The sequence below is a fragment of the Lactuca virosa genome, chromosome 3 (genome assembly GCF_052849685.1).
Source record: "Lactuca virosa cultivar CGN04683 chromosome 3, Lactuca_virosa_CGN04683_v6, whole genome shotgun sequence".
In the NCBI taxonomy this organism is placed as follows: domain Eukaryota; kingdom Viridiplantae; phylum Streptophyta; class Magnoliopsida; order Asterales; family Asteraceae; genus Lactuca; species Lactuca virosa.
In genome coordinates, this window is record NC_136428.1 from 331,046,221 (window position 1) to 331,065,431 (window position 19,211).

Sequence of the window (19,211 nt, forward strand, 5' to 3'; positions counted from 1 at the left end):
TAACTCGAAATTGCTTGTTCACTCTTGTAGGTATGCTCATTGCGATCACCGAAATCATAATCTAACACAAAAACGTCCATGAATCAAGGGTTTAATCGAAGAATTTGAACAGTTCGGCGTTTACGGCTCTTGAGTCGTTTACGGCCATTGAAGGGTTTACGGTCGTAAACCCGTTTACGGCCGTACAAACTATCTTTGACCGTAAACCCAAAAAACATTTTGAACATCAATTATTGTTCTAACACTTAATCAACATTAAAAGCCTAATTAAATTGTTTAAGGAGTAAAACCTATACTTAATTGTTTGAATCTAATGTTTTCTCTATTGGCTTGGTTAAGTGCAGATCAAAATGGCTGAACTTAAGTTTGCTGACAGTCACAACCTGGCTATCTTCTGGTGGACCCACCAGCAGCCCATGGTGATTTCAAGTCAATGGTGCATGGTTTGAAGAAGTGCTGCTTAGCTTTTGCTCTAACTTTGAATCATGTGATCTACCAAAGTCAAATTAAAGAGTTTTGGAGCTCTTCTGTGGTGAGAAAAGGAGATGGTGACTCAAAACTTGTTGAAGCAACTGTTAAAGGAAGGAAAATTACTGTTACAGAGAAGATCATCCGAGAAGTTCTGAGAATTGAAGACCAACCAAGCTTTCTGACTGAGATTGAAATGGCTCAAGCTGAAGAAATCATCAAACATATGGGTTATGAAGGAGAGTTTCCTCCAACCATCAAGAAGTTGTTACCAACTTACTGGAGGTTTCTAGCCCATGTCTTTGTGAGCTGCATCTCGGGTAGGAGATCTGGGGCAGATGAAATTTCTCTAGTGAACACGGGTGCAATCGTCGCTCTCGCCGCGGGTCTTGAATTCAACTTCTCAAAATTTATCTTGCAAGAATTGATCGGGAATATTGAAGGAAAGAAAAGAGATAAATTCCTTATGTACCCAAGGTTCCTACAGTTGATCATCAACAACAACTACCCGAAGATTGAAAAGGAAGGAGAAACACTAGACATGAAATCTCTTGGGTCAAACACCTTTGGTTTAATGAAACATAACCGTAAGGGTAAGTATTTGTTCGAAGGAAAATACCCTTTGGTGAAATTCGGGATGTTTGCAGAGCTAAATGATGCATCTGAATCTAATGACTCCTCTGACCACATGGAATCTGAAGATGATGTCATAACCGTCTCCGAACACGAAGAAGAAAGAGTTCCTCCTGTTGCAATCGTAGCAGAGGAACATGATAATATGATATATGTGGAGGTACAAAGTGACTTCAATGAGAGCCAAGATGTGGGTGGTGATGGTGATGATGATGGTTTTAATGATGATGATTTGATTTCTAGCGGTAACTTGTCTAGTCATGATGATAAGGAATTGAATTTCGAGTTTGATGATGATTATTACCCAACAAATGAGGACCTCAACTCCTTCTTTATCAATGTTAATGAAGTTGCTCAACCAGCAACAGAGACAAGGGAAGTAGAAAATGTTCAAGAAGCAATGCCTCCTACTTCTGAACAGATGGCCAGTATTCCAATTGATACGGATGCAGCGTCAAGGATTCCTCCCCTTAATGTTGACATTCCAACTTCCACGCCATCTGTGAGTGAACCACTTGTGACTCAAACCTCCCAGCCTCCGTTGAAGAGAAGAAGACATGATCCGAGGCCGGGGGTACTAATTCAGGAATAGGCCTCATCAACACAGCCTGCAATCATAACACCAGTTATTACTCCAATTGTTCATTCTCAAGAAGGACCAAAAACCATTTTAGAAACCGGGAGCTCTTCAGCTCCTGGAGGTTCCTCTCCACCAAGGCCTACGCATGACCTTGCTTCTGTACGGCTTGCAATGGCCTTGGCTGCACAAGAAGCAACAGGCCTTCCTCCTCACAGAAAAGGCATATCAATCGAGGAAGGTAACACAGAGGGTGTAGAGCCATCCAATGCAGAGCTCAAGGTCGAGATAGGAGTGTTAAAGCAGACATTAACTGAAAAAGATCTCTTGATAGGTAAACTCGAAGTTCGACTTTCGGATGTTGAGGCAGACAACAAAACCAAGTCAAAGCAGATAACAGATCTCCAGACTCACCTTGGAGCTTTAACTGCATGCTATTATGACTTGAAGAATAAAATTTTTGAAGAATTTGGTGATAAATTCAAGTCATCAGTGGAACAGCTTGCAGCCACTGAAGGTTTTTCCAGTGTCCCTATCCAGCCTCCTCATCATGACAACCCTGTGGATCAACCACCTCCCAGAACCACACGAATTGTCGATCGATTCGCAAAAGAACTTGTCAATGCCAACACTCGAATTACTATCAAGCTAGCTAAGAGAAAAACTATTGCTGAGAAGAAAGAAGGATGACTTTTCATGATGAACTCCGATGAGAACCGTAGTGCAGAACATCCTCAACTCACGGTGACTGATCTTTAAACACGAAGGTTCGGTGACAAATTTGGCAATCGATTGGGAATTAAGATGTGGGGATTTAATGCTGACTCGAATCTGTGGTTGGTGAAAAGAAACCATGGCCCTCCGGAATACTACAAGGATACCCATGACTTTTGTTCCTGGACAAAAGTCGATCTTACAGAACTTGCAAATGCTCCGTTCCACAATCCTTCCAAGAACCCTCAAGCCTTCAATTTCAAATTCTTTCTGGAGAGGCAGGTCAAGGAAAAGTTTTCCGGAATGAAAACTTCAGATTCTCTTATTAGAAGAGATCCGGAGGTGCTCGATCCCAAAACCAACGAGCCAATGAAGATAGTGTTGTGGCCTCCTACTAAAAAGTTGAAAGAAATTCCTATTCCTCAACATTTTCAAGATGGATATCTGGATCGTATGGAATTTTGGGCTTACGATGAGGCTACAACCACAGTAGCAATCAAGTTTTCAGACAGCGATATTGTCTGTCGACTTGTTGATCCTAAAGATCTTTTGAGGTTCAGGGAGAGATATATTCACACCTTGGCAAGACATCAAATTATTTGCAAGTCGGAGGTTATGGAGCCTGCTGCCAAAGAGTTCACGGCTATGGTTGTTAAGATAATTAATAAGAGGCTATGGATGGGGGCTATTGGAAAAGCAGATGTGATGTTGTTACAGAATCCATGAGAAGAGAAGACCGAGCTCATGCTAGCCACAAACCAAGGGGGAGATTGATAGATCATAACTTAGTGGTTTGGGCTAGGCAACCATTTGTATAAGTCTTAATAGGGTATTGGTCTTGTATTGTGCATTTTGGTGTTGTTTGCGGTTGTATTGGAGTTCACGGCCGTGAACGGGTTTACGGCCGTGAACGCGTGTTTGGCCGTGAACCCTGTTCACGGCCAGTCTGTTCCTATAAATAGTGTCAAAGTCTGTCAGAATCGGTAGACGTATCAGTGATGTTTACGGTCATAGTGTGTGTTACTCAAGGTGTACCAGACGTTTCTTTTAATAGACGTGTGCATTGCTTGATAATCTTCTTCTTCTTGTTCTTATTGGTTGCTTACTGTTTTGATCACTGGTTTGGATCACTGGATTGGGACTTTACAAGTGGTATCAGAGCTTGGATTGTATCAATCATTTTGGCCAGATCTGGAGCGTATTTGATCTTCTTTTTGAAGGATTTTTGGGTTTTTGGATAGATCTTGGCAAAATAGGGGGTTTGTTCTTCGCGTTTTTCATAAAAACGAGTTTTTGATCGAGTTGCGGAGCAAAAAGGGGCAAAAATTGCTATTTTTCACGTCATCTGCGAAGTGTTCACGGCTGATCCGAAGAAGGGTTCACGGCTGAGCCCGAAGAAGCTTTCACGGCCAGTCCTCGGTGGGATGTGTTTGGTCAGGCGAGTTTGAGGTGGAGCATCTCGTTTACGGTCTCGCATGTTCCCGGTCAGCCTCACGTTCTCGGCCAGCATCCTTGCACGCGCGCACACTGCGTCCTCGCTTCAGATTTAATTCAAAAACGTTTTGGGGGTTGCCAAGGATCGAACCCGGGTCCCCTGATTCATCAACAAGGCGCCTTTCCAACTGATCTAGCTTGCTAGATGGAATAAGCCTTCCAGATTTAATTCAAAAGGCGTCCCTATTTTGACCTATTTTCGCAATTTTAACACTTTCAGCCCAAAAATCAATTTCTTTTATTTTTAAATTTCATTTTCAACACAAAAATTTTGATTTTTAATTTTCGGTTTCTAAATTGACTTTTGACTTAAAATTTTGATTTTGACTTTAAACTTTCACTTTCTCGTTTAACCGTCAAATTTTTAAATTTAGTTTTTCGGTTTGACTTTTGAGTTTGACTTTTAAGTTTGACTTTTTAAATTTGACTTTTAAGGTTGACTTTTGAGTTTTTAGTCAAAGGGCTTCTTTTGATAAAAATGAGTTCCACATCCCTCCCGGTCAATGAAGTTTCATGTACTCCATCTTGTGAAACTACTATTAAGTTTCTTCGTGAACAAATCGAATTAATAAAGAGAGAGAACGAGGACCTAAAATATGAGGGGTACCAACTTAGAAAAGACCAGAAACCTTTAAAAGAACAAATAGAGGCCAAGATTAGTGATTTTGATAAATTGCAAGAAGAATATAGCAATAAGTGTGTCAATTATAAATATCTTAAGAAAGAACTTGCTGACATGACTACCGAACTTGATGCATTAAAAACCAAATATAAAGATGTTGAATTCAACTTTAAGAAGTTTGATGTATCAAGTGAAGTAGTTGTGTCCATGATAGAAAAACAATTAACATTTAAAGATAATCAAACCAAGGGTCTAGGGTATCACAGTGTACCACCTCCCTTCAATGACAATTATAACCCACCCCTTGAGACCAATGAGGAAGAAATTCCTGCTCAGTCTGGCCCACTCCTTGAACCAGCTTCAGTTAATACAGAACAATCTGGGCCAACTGAGAATGTTGAGGTGATCGTTTCTGATGCTTCTACTTCATGTGCAGGTAAAGTAGTAGAGGATGAGGACACGGAGAACATAACTAATTCTAGTTCTGCAAATTCTGTTGACTGTTAAACCAATGACTCCTTGAACTCTGAATCTGCTGCTTCTAACTCAGTTACTTCTAAACTTGCTGTTGGAAAATACAAGCCACCAAAACAAGCGAAACCGACGACTTGCTGCAAGTGTGCTTGTGGGAACAATAAGAAACAAGGCAAGGACACGCCACCAGGGGCAGGAAGAAACAACTTCCCAGTGAAGAAAAAGACATGTTTTCACTATGGAACACCTGGACACATTGCCCGAAACTGTCCAAATCGTGCATACGTTCCCTATTATGCACAAGGGAGGCAGAACGCGCCAAGAGCGATTTTTTCCAAAAGAAACCCCTCAAGGTCACGTTCAGAAAATGGTGAATGGAATGCCATGAAGGGCAAGAGTTCAACTCCCAAGGCCAAGAAATCAACTCCCAAGAACAAGAAGGGAATGCCGACCAAGAAGCCAATTTCAAGAAATGCTCCAACGAAACCAAAACCGGCTAGGTCAAAGTCATCTCGAAAGCAGACCTCAAGCTCAAAAGCAAGTGCCGAGGCACCCATCTGCTCGAACAAGAAATGGATTAAACCCAACTACAGATGGGTACCAAAGGTTCAATCTCCCAAATCACCTAATGACTCTAATGTTTCTTCATCTTCTGTTTGTGATAAGCAGGATATGTCTTGGGAGAAAGTATCTTGCGTAGACGACAAAGGTCGACCAAGTTTCAAAATGGACTGGGTTCCAAAGACCAATTGATCCCGCTCTGTGTCGAAGCAGCTATGGAGCCATATCATCAGACTTCGGTTTGTTGATAGTGGTTGCTCCTGTCACATGATAGGAGACATCTCTCAACTGCACAACATTCAGAACTTTGTTTGAGAGTATGTGTCCATTACGGGAAGGGAAGAAAGGAAAGGATCACACATGGGATTTTGTGTTTAACGATGTGAAGAATTTTCGGATCTGTTCTGAGATTATGCGTGCTCTTCTCAGACCTTCTGGATGCAAATTCAATCGGTGACTTACGATTTGAGTTTTCTTCTCGATACTCTTGAGTTTCTCTTACATTGATTCATTTCAAAGACAATTTTCTTTAATTTCCTTATATGTCTTTCTTTAGTAGGTGTTATTGGGAAGTGATATCAAGAAAGTGATAATGGGCAGTCAAAACATGTGTAAGGGACTGAATCTGAATTGTCTAGACTATGTGTTCAATGTACTGGTAGGCACGAAGGATTTGACAGTGTGGATTTAGATAGGATTGTTTGGACTGACCATACGACGCTCGGGTAGATTGAGCAGTGAGATAAACACGGGAACCCACGGGATACACTAAATTAATATGCATCTAGAACTGTGGCTTAACTTTTCCTTGATGTACGGACTTATGTCCTTAATTCTGGTTCTGATAGGGCGACTGGGGGGTTCTGATAAAGTAGGTCTTTAGGAAATTATTTTCTTGCTTTCTATCTGTCAGTCATATGTTGCTTCATCTGTGTGATTGGAAGAGATCTGACCTGGAATGCAACATATGCAACTCTATTTCTACGCACCTCCTTATCTATGAAATTCTTTCTATCTGTTAGCCATATGCTGTCCCCTCTGCGTGATCGGAAGATCCGACCTGGGACACAACATATGCATCCTACTATCTCTATAACCCTCTATCTCTGTTACTCATATATTGTCCCCTCTGCGTGATTGAAATAGATCCGACCTGGGACACAACATATGCATCTATCTCTAAATCTGTCTTCCTCCTTAATAATTGTTTACTCACCTAAAGTAAGGAGTTCTTTGGAAGTTCTTGATAACCAGGGTATATCGGGAAGTGGGGAACACGTTCTAGTGCAACTAAAATTGAACCATTTAGAGGTTGTCTGTAGATCTCGCTGCTTAATTTAAGTGGACAACAATACCCGTGGTCGTCGTCAGCTAAATGGTTTATTTAGAAAAGTTTGTCAATATTCTTTGTTTAAGTAGACACAATACCGGCAATTGACCATATCTATTCATGAAGGTGAAGGGACTGATAAACAAAATTAAGATTGTCTCACAACTTTGATCCCAAATATTTTTGTTTTTGTTAAATTTGTTCATAGTTTTCCTCTATGCACAAATTTTAGGGGGAGAATTAAAATTTTCAAAAATCAAACAAAAATCAGAAAAATTAAAAATCCAAAAATAGTGTTATTTCTGTTTTATTTCTTGTTCAAGAAAATCAAAAATCAAAAAATATTTTTGTTTTTGTTTTATTTTTATTTTTTTGAAAATATAAAAAAATCCAAAAATATTGTGTGCTAAGTTTTCTATTAGTTTTGTTTTGTCTTGAAAAGTGAATTCAGTTGTAGATGAGACTCATGGAGACTGTATCGAGATTTCCGAGCCAAAGCTTCATCCGTGATCATCGAAGAATTCTCATTCGAAGGAGCAAGAAATGAAGACTATTCTTTCAACATTCAATCCTTCAACCCCAGAAGCAAGGTGAAGCTGCAATTGAAGATTATCTGACGGATTCATTGAAGCCTCCTCAATCAGTCTGCTGCTATCTATAAACCTGCTGAAGTGATCCAGAAGATTAGTTCTCTCTGATATTCTCTCTAAAGATTCTCAAGCTGAAAGCGCCAATTTTCAAGAATCTCTACAAGAAGCCTCCTCACCCAATGTGCGTTGAGAGTCAAATTTTCAAGAAAAGCCCAACTGCTCAAGATGAAGTGATTTATTGAAGATTCATCAAGTTCATCTTGAAGCTGTGAAGAAATCGAAGACAAAAGCTAAAGCAAAGCTCCAAATGAAGATTGACAAGAAAAGTCAGCTACATTTTTAGGGGGAGCTTGTTGGGTCAAAGAAAAGAAAACTATAAACCAAGGGGGAGATTGTTGGGTCTAAAATTATGGTTTATACTTTGCTTTTCTAGGCAATCGTAATTTTCCGTCTAGGATCGAAAAGTGTTTACGGCCCAATGGGTGTTTACGGCCGTGAACTGGTTCACGGCCACGGCCCATGTCCACCATATAAATAGATGTAAAGGATGAGGAGTGTGTGTGAGAGACTGTACGGTCCAGAGGAGAGAGAGAGAGAGAAAGGAGCTTACCTGCTTAAGTGTGTGTAAGTGTGTGAATCTCATGTAAAAGGAGCATCATTCCATTCATCAATACATTGAAGATTCATATTATTCTTCTTCTCTTTCTCTTCTATTTTGATCTGGCATCATCCGTTTGATTGGGATTCCGCACCATCAAACGGATCTGATTGATACTCAAGCATATTTGGGACTTACAACAACTGTTTAAACGACATCATTCTCATATATACTCTTGTTGAAAAGCATTTCACATGTTCTCTGGTTCTTGTCCCTGCTCCTCAAAAGTGTCCATAATTTTAAAATTAACCCATTAACGCAAGTACGATGTTTTCTTGTATCAATACTATAAAATCAACAAGTCTTTCAATAAAACAGAGCTCAAAGCTCATAATTAGAAAGGATGAAATATTGGGTTCAAGTCGTGTACACATCACCGATGGTGACACCTAATTAGAAGACAATAGAAAACATTCAAACGAAATTGGTAAGAGTGTGAAACACAACCTTTTGTAAATTTAACGAAAATGGAAAGATATATTCGGTCATGTTCATGCTACGTTTAAAAAATCGTATTCCAATTCACATTTTTTTTTTACTTTTGAAGCTAAAAAAATTAACTTTGGTGATGAACACAATGAGTCGGTGCAAGAAGGTATGTAAAATTAGCTAACTATCCCCAACTTAGACTTAGACTTATTCTAAATCACATTTATTTATTTGTTTTTTATTTTTTTATTGTTAATGCTAAAAAAATAAATTTTGGTGATGCACATAATGAGTTGCACCAAGAAAGTATGTAAAATTAGCTAACTATCATCGACTTAGATAAATTAGTTATCTGATTATCCAGATCCAAATTACACACAGACATGTAAAGAGAAAAGTCAGCATGAATTTTGTAAAAACTATTATATTAAAAATTTAATTTGAATTAGTTAAGAATATATCTTAGTTATCATCGTACAAAGAGTGAGATGACAAACGGGTAACAAGCTGCGCCGTTAAGCCTTTTTGTATGGCAAAGTCAGTTCTTTTGAAGACTACATCCATAGATCTAGGATTTAAGACATATAACATTGCTACATATGATCCGTTGTACTCTGTTAAGAAGTTTCACCACATCCAGCGCGAGAAAACAAATGTATCAAATGCGAATGGTAGAGCCGGTCCCGAGGAATTAAATATTCTCAAAGGTCCGGTACGAACTAAATAAAAATGGCCCTTATCGTTATTATAAGTTTTTATTTTTAAATAAATATATATAATAAAAAATTATGCCATGTGCAGCTGCCCATTTTGCCCCCCCCCCCCCCCCCCCTCAGCGCCCCCTTTGGAAAATGGTATGAACACATATTGATTTTCCATGCACGAGTTTTCATGTTTGGTAACTTTGCCAATATTAGTTTTTAAAACAGTCTGTACACCGTACAACCCGCAACCCTCAGCCCACGAAAAAGGATACCATGTAATTAAACATTAGTTTTCTAACGACTTAGACCCATACATTTATTGACAAGCGGGTCTCACGGACTCAGCCAGGTCCAACCCGTTTTTCACCAAAGAAAACGAAGCCAAAAACATTATTTTCCGGTTTCTCTTTCACAGTGAATCCAGTAGTTGAAAGCTCGATTTTACTTGAAGATGGTTATGATGTTTACGAAGAAACCAAAAAATCTTATTTCTTTTTTCTTCTCTCATCCCCTCAATAAATGCAAAGCTACCTTGGCTACTAGTTCCCCACTCCTCTCATTCAGAAATGCTTCATCATTTTTACAGTCAGGAACCGGAACCCTTACCCCCAAAACGATTTCAGCTCAATTTCATTCAACGTATTTTTTCAATGGTCAAACACTAGTTAATCATCCTCGATCTGTGGGTGAGAAGATTATTAACCTTGATCATGCCCTCCAACTGTTTGATGAAATGACACAGAGACAACCTCTACCTTCGGCTGTTAAATTCAATCAGTTGTTGCAAGCTGTTGCCAAAATGAAGCATTATTCTTGTTCTATTGAGCTTTTTAAACAGATGAATGTTGTTTGTGTTCCTGTTGATGTGTACACTATTAACATTGTGATAAGGTGTTGTTGCCAAATGCACCACACGATTGAAGGATTTGCAGTCTTAGGCTATGGATTCAGACGTTCTATATTACCAGATGTCTTCACCTTTAGCACCCTTTTAAATGGACTCGACCTAGAAGATAGAGTTCTTAAAGCCGAAAGGTTATTTAAGAAGCTGATCAAAGAAGCACTTTGTGAACCTAATGCAATTATGTACAACATTATGATTAAAGGACTTTGCAAATCTGGTAATAATGATACAGCCATTGCTTTGCTTAAACTAATGGATGAAAAGGGTTGTAAACCTAATGTGGTCACATATAACACCATCATTGACAGCCTTTGCAAGGACAAAATGGTAGATGATGCTTTAAAACTCTTCAAAGAAATGGTCTTCCACAAAGGCATCCTACCTAATGTTGTCACTTACACCTCTTTGATTCATGGCCTTTGTAACTTATGTCGTTGGGATGAGGTCTCTAAATTGCTCAAAGAAATGGAGGACAAAAGGATTTCCCTAAATGTTTATACCTATAGCGTATTAGTTGATGCACTTTGCAAGGAAGGGAAGGTGGAGGATGCAAATTGTATTATCAACTTAATGATTGAAAGAGGGAAGGTTCCTGATGTAGTGACTTACAGTTCGCTTATTGATGGGTATTGTTTGCGAGGTCAAATTAGCAAAGCAAAGGAAGTTTTAAATTTGATGGGGTCTCTAGGTCTGGTGCCTAATGTTGTTACTTATAGTAGTTTAGTGAATGGGTACTGCAAGAAACTGAAGATAGAAGAAGCCATGGATTTGTTTCATGAAATAACTAAAAAAGGTGGTATGCAACCGGATGTGATCACTTACAACACCTTGTTACACGGATTGTTTCAAGCTGGACGTAGTGAAGCTGCATGTGAACTCTTTAACGAGATGCAAACAAACAAATTGATGCCAAATGAAAGCACTTACAGAATAGTCTTGGAGGGTCTATGTAACAACAATCAAGTGGATGAAGCATTATCGTTGTTTCATTTGATGGGTGACAATAAGCTAAATTCGGATATTGTTGTATACAATATACTCATTGATGGTGCAAGTAAAAATGGGAAGTTTGATATTGCAAGGAAGCTTTTCAATGAGTTAAGAGTTAGGGGTTTGCAACCTAATGTTTGGACATATAATGCGATGATCAGTGGTTTTTGTCGGGAAGGTTTAGTGAGTGAAGCAAAAGACTTGTTTTTTAAGATGGAAAAGAGAGGTTGCTCACCAGATGATGTGACTTACCGCGTTCTTCTTCAAGGAATTTTAAAGTATGTTCATCATGATTCTGTTGAGATGTTTTTACTGGAAATGGAAGGAAGAGGTTTTTCACTTGATGCTTCAACTGTATCAATGTTACTTGATCATATTAAAGCTAGATCATTAGATGCTTCTTTGCTTAAGTTGATTGGTAAGCTTGTGCCAAAGGAAGAAGTGGACACTCCTTGTTTTACAATGTGAATGGCATCTTGGTTTTCTAAAAGGTATGGTTTTGTGCCTTTTGGCAATATTTGGTTTTCAGTTGTTTTTGTTTAGTTATCTTTCTTTGCTGATATCAAGTTACCATTATTGTGACCTGTACTTCACTGTAATTTTTTTTTACTTTTTCCATTTTATGTCACATTAATGCTAAACTTAACATTAATATATGCAGCCTTTTATGTAATCTTTTAATATTAACTCTTTGTTTATTTATTATAAACTTTTTCTCGATACATCAAATCTTCAGTTTTGATTTCAGTTCAATCCTATATACCTTGAGATCATTATAGCAGAACTAAAATGTCATATAATATTAATAACCATTTGGCCTTGGAGTTATTGGTCATTTGTTGGATCCTATTCAAATGGTGCAAGAAACAGTGGATACATGATTGTTACATACATCTTAAAGCATATTTTTTAATATTCGCTTAAAATTACAATTTTCCATCGTGAGATGTCAGATTAATTGCACTTCTTATTTGTTTTTAATTACACATGATGGTTTTTGCAGTCAGAAGGCAATGAAGAAAAAAAAAAAAAAAAAAAAAACATGTTGGTGATGGTCATCGAGCTGCTTGACAAGCAACATGTTATTTGAGTGGTGAAGCTCGAGTCATGGTTTTTTAATCCATTATACTTTAAAGAAATTTCTAATGGGATCATTTTTTCTTCAAACTATTTATATACTTGGTTTTTGTTGCAAACAATTGGTTATGCGAAAGTATGGAATTATACAATCATCCATCCAAACCATCATGTGAATTCATAATGGGATATAAGTTACAAAAGTATTTATTCTGTGGGTGATGCATTCAGGTACAACATGGGGGATATTACTCCTTGCTATTCATTGTTGATACTTGATGCTAGGCTTCTTGGATACATTAGTTATTTTGATGAATTTTGGAGGATTTGGGCTTATAGTTTTAATTTAATTCATGTAGATTAGTTTATTGATTTTAATTCCCTCGCCTTAAACCTTGAGCATTTTAGAAGCCATTTGTTGATGTTTTATAAAGATATTTACCGGGAGATATTTACCGGGTATTATTTTACATGTTATAATATTTTTTGGGAAATTTTGGTAGAATGTTTGATGAAAATACTAGTGTGTTTCAAGAAATTCCACATAGTAAGACAATCTACTTCTTATTTTCGATTGGAATACTCCATATGTTGAAGTTGATTTTATTAGGAGTAAATTACACGAATGGTCCCTATGGTTTGGAGTAATTTGCACGTTTGGTCCCTAACTTATTTTTTTAAATCAGATGGTCCCTACTATTTGTTTTTGTTACGTGATTGGTCTCTACTGTTTATTTTTGTTATGCGTTTGGTCCCTGTCTTACCTAAAAAGACTATTATTTAACTAAGGAAAAATAGTGGGGTATGTAAGGTAAGGTGAGGGAGATGGAGTTGGAGGTGTGTTTACTTAAATAAATTAAAAAATAAAGGGCAAAGTAGTCTTTTTAGGTAATACATGGACCAATCGCGTAAAAAAACAGTAGGGACCTTCCGAGTTAAAAAATTAAGTTAGGGACCAAACACGCAAATTATCCTAAACCATAAGGACCATTCGTGTAATTTACTCTTTTATTAGTGTTAGTGTCATGTTACGTCGATTGCACAAATTCATGATTGTCCTTGAACATTTATAGTTATATGGACTTTCCATACATTTGTTGATTCTAACATAGTATGACAAAGGTATAAGGTAAGTAAATACACAAAAATGGCTTTAATTATGTTATGATTAATAGGGCCGTTGACATGAAATTAGAATACAATACCATGATTTATTTTGGTGATTAATTGTACTCTCAAAACATACATTTAAGGTATTTCATAAACTTATAGTGTGACCTTAAAAATCGATAACATGATAAAATTATACGGCCTATCAGTGGACTGCCATTTTTTAGTAGGCAAGATACACGGAAAACATACTTTGTGTTATGGTTCATTTTGTGATCATATTTTCAAAAGTACATTTAAGATTATATTAGGCGACCTCGCAGAAAAGTTAGCTACTAGCTGATAAACTCGACAATTAGCCGATAAAAAAAATGATGTTTGATAAAACTAGTAGATAAAACTAGCTGAAATATGTAAAATAACATATACAAGAACTGTTTTTTTATATAATTATTAAAAGGTATATTTGAAAATTTTAGAAAAAGCTTCAATAGCTTGTTGAAATAGTTTTTGTAGGGTTTTTACTTGTCTTAGTTCTTGCGAATACTACAAAAAGCCTAACAACCATCAAAATCGAGCCAACACAAATTATTTCTTATTAAAAACTACAAACAACACATTGACTTTTTTTTTGAACATATAATCACATAATAAGCTACAAAGAAGCGGCAAATACCCACAAATTCTCAACTTCGTCAAGAAGACATAAGTCAAACTGAGAGAAGTCCGAAATGTGATGTATTGCACCTCCGAAACGTTGGAAAGTCCAAAATGGATGTTCTAGATTGATTGTGTGAACTGATATATATATATAAAGGGACCATAATAACATGTCAGGTCATATAAGTGGATGACATGTTTAAAAAATTGGGTCCAGAACGCACCGATTTCAGACTATGTGTTCATTTTTCAAAGTTTCTATAAACCTGCTTATTTTCTTTAAAAAGCAAAAGAAAATTGATTAGATTACTCAACTAAGTATATTCAAAGATTTACAACCTCTAAATCATTTATATTTATTAGATCATTATTTTATTTGAAGTCATCTAAACTAATATAGTTCAAGATAAATTATTTATCTTTTACCAGATTAATTTAAAATTTTAGATTATTAATTATTTTTAAATTACGGGAAATCTCCAGAAAAGTTCTAAAATTTTAGTCTAATATATGAAAAAGTCTCGAACTAATTTTTATTTACAGAAAATCACAGAATACCGGCTAAAACTTCAAAAAAAACCCTTTTTGGCCGGTTTCGTAGATTTAGCCGGTATTCTGTCATTTTTCGTTAGTTTGCTCAAAATATTAAGACTTTTCTGAAAATTACCCGATAACCAAAATATTGGGACTTTTTCGAAAATTACTATGAAATTAATGGATATTATTATTAACAAATCATTTATAAACATAAAAAATATGTTTTATTATAAACAAAGGAAATACATTTGTTGCTAATTTTTAGGAATAGAATGATCGACTATGTACTTCTCTATTATTTGTTGACCACTTCAAAATCTCTTTGTTCTTCCTATGTATCATTGTGGGTGTCATAGTGAGAAGTACTATGTTAGGCGTGACCAATACAAGAGTTGATAATATTTATTAATACACAATCGATAAGTGTCTACTTGCTATTAGGCATGATGTTATATGATCACATGTTATTAGAAAATATCATTACACGAACATATAAATCTTTCATTACGTTCTTTAACCTAACTACCACCTAACCTCCAAACATTACCCGGTAACAACCATAAAATTACACACATCTATCGAGAGTGAAAAGTAAACTTTGAACGACAATTTAAATAGATAATCACCCTTCACTTGTTTCCATATAAATTATCATTCACGGTTCACTTTTCACATTTTATAGATGTGTGTTAGCCGATGGTTGTTAACATGTGAGGTATGAATGTTTGTTGGTAGTTAGGTTAAACAACATAAGAGGAACACCAACATTAGAGGAATGCTAACTAAGTACATCTCACCATCATACCCACAACAATGCATAGAAGGAACGTAGAGAGTTTGAGTGGTTAGGAAGCAATAGAGAAGTACTTAGATCACCAATTTATTCCTAGAAATTAATAACAAATGTATTTCCTTTTTTTATAATAAAAATATTTTTAATGTTTATAAATGATTTTTTTAATAATAATATCCTTTAATTTCATGGTAATTTTCAAAAAAATCTCAATATTTTGGTTATTATGTAATTTTTGGAAAAATCCTAAAATTTTGGTTATACTAACGAAAAAGGTCAGAATACCGGCAAAATCTGTAAAACCGGCCGAAAAGGGTTTTTTTCGAAGTTTTAACCGGTATTCTGTGCTTTTCTGTAAACAAAATTTAGTTTGAGACTTTTTCACAAATTAGACTAAAATATTAGGACTTTTCTGGAGATTTCCGTTAAATTAATATAAAACTTTTAATTACTTTATATTGTATGATTTATGATTATTAAATAATAAATAGTTCAATAGCTTTTACTGAATTTGCAACTCTCATAAGTCTTCCATTTAAAACTAATACTATAATTAATAATTTAATTATTGTCTCATAAATAAATTAATTTATATTGTTAGTAAAAAATTTAAAATATCATAATGTCATATTAAACAAATAATCTATTTATTGTGGAAATTCGAAATAAAGCTTTTTTTGCTAACCAATAGGTTCAATGTTAGAGACCACTTTAACTAATTTATTCAAAATATATTAGAGTATGTTGTTTTTTCTATTACAAGTTGACAGAGAAAATAATAAAATAGCAAAACCGATATATATATATATATATATATATATATATATATATATATATATATATATATATATATATATATATATATATATATATATATAATAAAAGTTTAATAGACAACCATTATTAATCAAGGAACCAAGAAACCAATTTAAAGCGTCGGAATTTAAAGCGATCAACGGTAAAAGGAAGGGTTGTAAATCTTTATAATGGACGCACATGTATCGGATTATAACAAAACTCACTTCATTTTTTCATTTAAAATTTTTTTTAGGCCAAGTTGTTTATCGAAAAAAAACCGAATATACCGTTGTTCACGATTTTTCGTCCTTTTTCCATAGAGATCCATGATGATATATATAAAAAACGAACTTTTTTTTTCGAAAAAAACCCACTTAATTTTCTTAGTTTTTTCAATATTTAAGTTTATTTTTATCAAAAAAAAAACTAATTATACCAAAATATTAATTTTTTGTACTCTATTAATAAACATCAACACCGACAAAAAAAAAAAGCCCTCGAACAGTACAGATTCACATTGTGAATCTAAACTGTAAATATTTCAATTTTTAACATTCACAATATGAAAAATCTCGAACAGTTCAGATTCACATTGTGAATCTGAATTACTATTATACACACTGTGAATCTGAGAAGGTTCAAAAAAAAACTTCGATCAGTGTAGATTCACACTGTAAATCTAAACTGTAAATATTTCAAATTTGAACATTCACAATGTGAAAAAGCTCCGATCAGTTCAGATTCACACTGTGAATCTGACTTCTTATTATGCACACTGTGAATCTGAATAGGTTTACAATATGAATCTGAACAGGTTCACAATGTGAATCTAAACTGAAATAAAGTTTTTTTTTTTTTTTAACTTAAATATGAATCAATGTTTAAAAAGTACAAAAAATATGAATTTTGATATATTTATTAATTTTTTTCTATAAAAAAATAGACCTTAAATTTTTTCATCAAAGAAAATGAAGTGAGTTTTTTTCGAAAAAAAAAAGTTCGTTTTTTATATATCATCATTGATCTCTATGGAAAGAGAACGAAAAATCGTGAACAACGGTATATTCGGTTTTTTTTTTCGATAAAAAACATGGCCTAAAAAAAATTTAAACGAAAAAAAGTGGTGGGTTTTTTTGTAAAGGGTGAATTTTTTGGTATAATCCGGTGTGTGTGCGTCCAATGTAAAAGTGTACATCTATTTCCTTGGCCATTGATCGTATGATTTCCAATGCTCACGATTGGTTCCTTCGTTTCTTGGTTAATTATGGTTCTCTATTGAACCTCACCCTATATATAGGGGATATGAAATATACATTACAGTCCCACCTAAGCTTAGGTACTAAACCTCTAAAATATATTGTTTTAACTTGCTAAATATACCCGGTTTGGTTTCACTTAGTACATATACCATCCTCCATAACATTTCTTTCTTTCATTATCGTTTTACCATCTCTATTTTCTTTCCTCCATTATCGTTTATTACTTCACCCAAGTGAACATTACTAAACCCTAAACCTAAACCCTAAACCCTAAACCCCTAAACCCTAAACCCATAAACCCTAAACCCTAAACCTAAACCCTAAACCCTAAACCCTAAACCTAAACCTAAACCCTAAACCCTAAACCCTAAACCCTAAACCTAAACCTAAACCATAAACCATAAACCATAAACCCTAAACCATATTGTGTCGATCTTGAATTTACATCTTGAAGTATTAATCGTGAATCCATTAACCGTAATCTTTATATAGTAAAACAATGTATTTTCAAGAGGTTTAGTACCTAAGCTTAGGTGGGGCTGTAATGTATATTCCATTTTCCCATATATATATATATATATATATATATATATATATATATATATATATATATATATATATATTATAAACAAGGATTTAGAACCTCTAAATCATTTATAATTATCAAATATTTTTTTATTTAAAACTCCCATAAATTTTAAAATTTTTTAAGTAATGATTTTAATTGGTTTATTAATCTATATAATTGGAGAAATAATAAAACTTACTAAATATATTTTAGTATATCTATAACATTTTAATAAGTGGTTATTAAAAGTTTTATTTAACTTTTAATAATGATATAAATGGTTTTAAAATTTTTGAGCAATAACTATACGCAATAACTACATATATTATAAATTACATAAGATTTACCTTAAAAATAAGGGAATTGGACGGGAGTATATAACCCGTCACCCATGCCCTCATGACCCTAACCTAAGCCATATACAACAGACGCCACCCCCTAACTTTCGGCCGCCACCACTGCTGTTGAGGTTCCAAACCACCAAAGCCAACCACCGCGATCATCCTACCATCGGGAAACGAAGTTGTGGATGTTGTTGCTGCCGTTTGGTAGTTAGACTGCCCTTCAGTCGTCGTCTCCAGTCTCCTCGTCATTTCCTAGCACCACCGAACAGTCGCCGCTGCGTCGTCCCAATTGAAGACTAAACTGTCGTTGGACGTCGCTGAGGTCATCGCTGCTACTCCGGTTTAGCTCTCGGCAACCTCCTTCCAGTGTGGCTGAGGTCATCGCTGCTACTCCGGACGCCGCTGAGGTCATCGCTGCTACGCCGCTGGTGGCTATCACCTCCGACCACCGCCTGCCGCCACAAGGGTGGCTGAGCGTGGGTATGTGTGTGTTATATTATGTGTATGTGTGTGTTATTTTGGATATTATGTTGTATAACCATAATTTTGTGGCCGAAATAACCAAGGAAAATCCACCACCCGTGAGGTGGTGGCTGCCACTTTCTGCCGCCACTAACCGCTGTATTGGGTGGCGGTGTGCATTTGAGTGTGAATGGATTGTTATTTGAGATATGCTTGGACATGTTTTGGATCTAGAATCAAAACCACCACCACGAGGTGGTGGATGCCGCCATAAGCCGTTGTTGACCACCACTACCCGAGGTGGTAGTGGGTGGTGCCCGACCTAATGAAACCATAAATGACCTAAAAATCTAATCATTGGAGTAATTGACGTGTGTTGGGGTTGGAAACCTTAATTAGGGTTTAGAAAACCCTAATTTTGGGAGATGTTAGTTTTGGATTGTCGGGACCCGCGT

At 35.7% G+C, this 19,211-nt stretch overlaps 1 protein-coding gene across 1 annotated transcript; it reads left to right on the forward strand.

Annotated features, from left to right (window-relative positions):
- Positions 1-9,987: 9,987 nt before the first annotated feature.
- On the forward strand, positions 9,988-11,616 carry LOC145164762 (uncharacterized). The gene has a single exon (XM_079083449.1). The coding sequence runs from the start codon at positions 9,988-9,990 to the stop codon at positions 11,614-11,616; it is 1,629 nt and encodes a 542-aa protein (XP_078939575.1).
- The last annotated feature ends 7,595 nt before the right edge of the window (positions 11,617-19,211 follow it).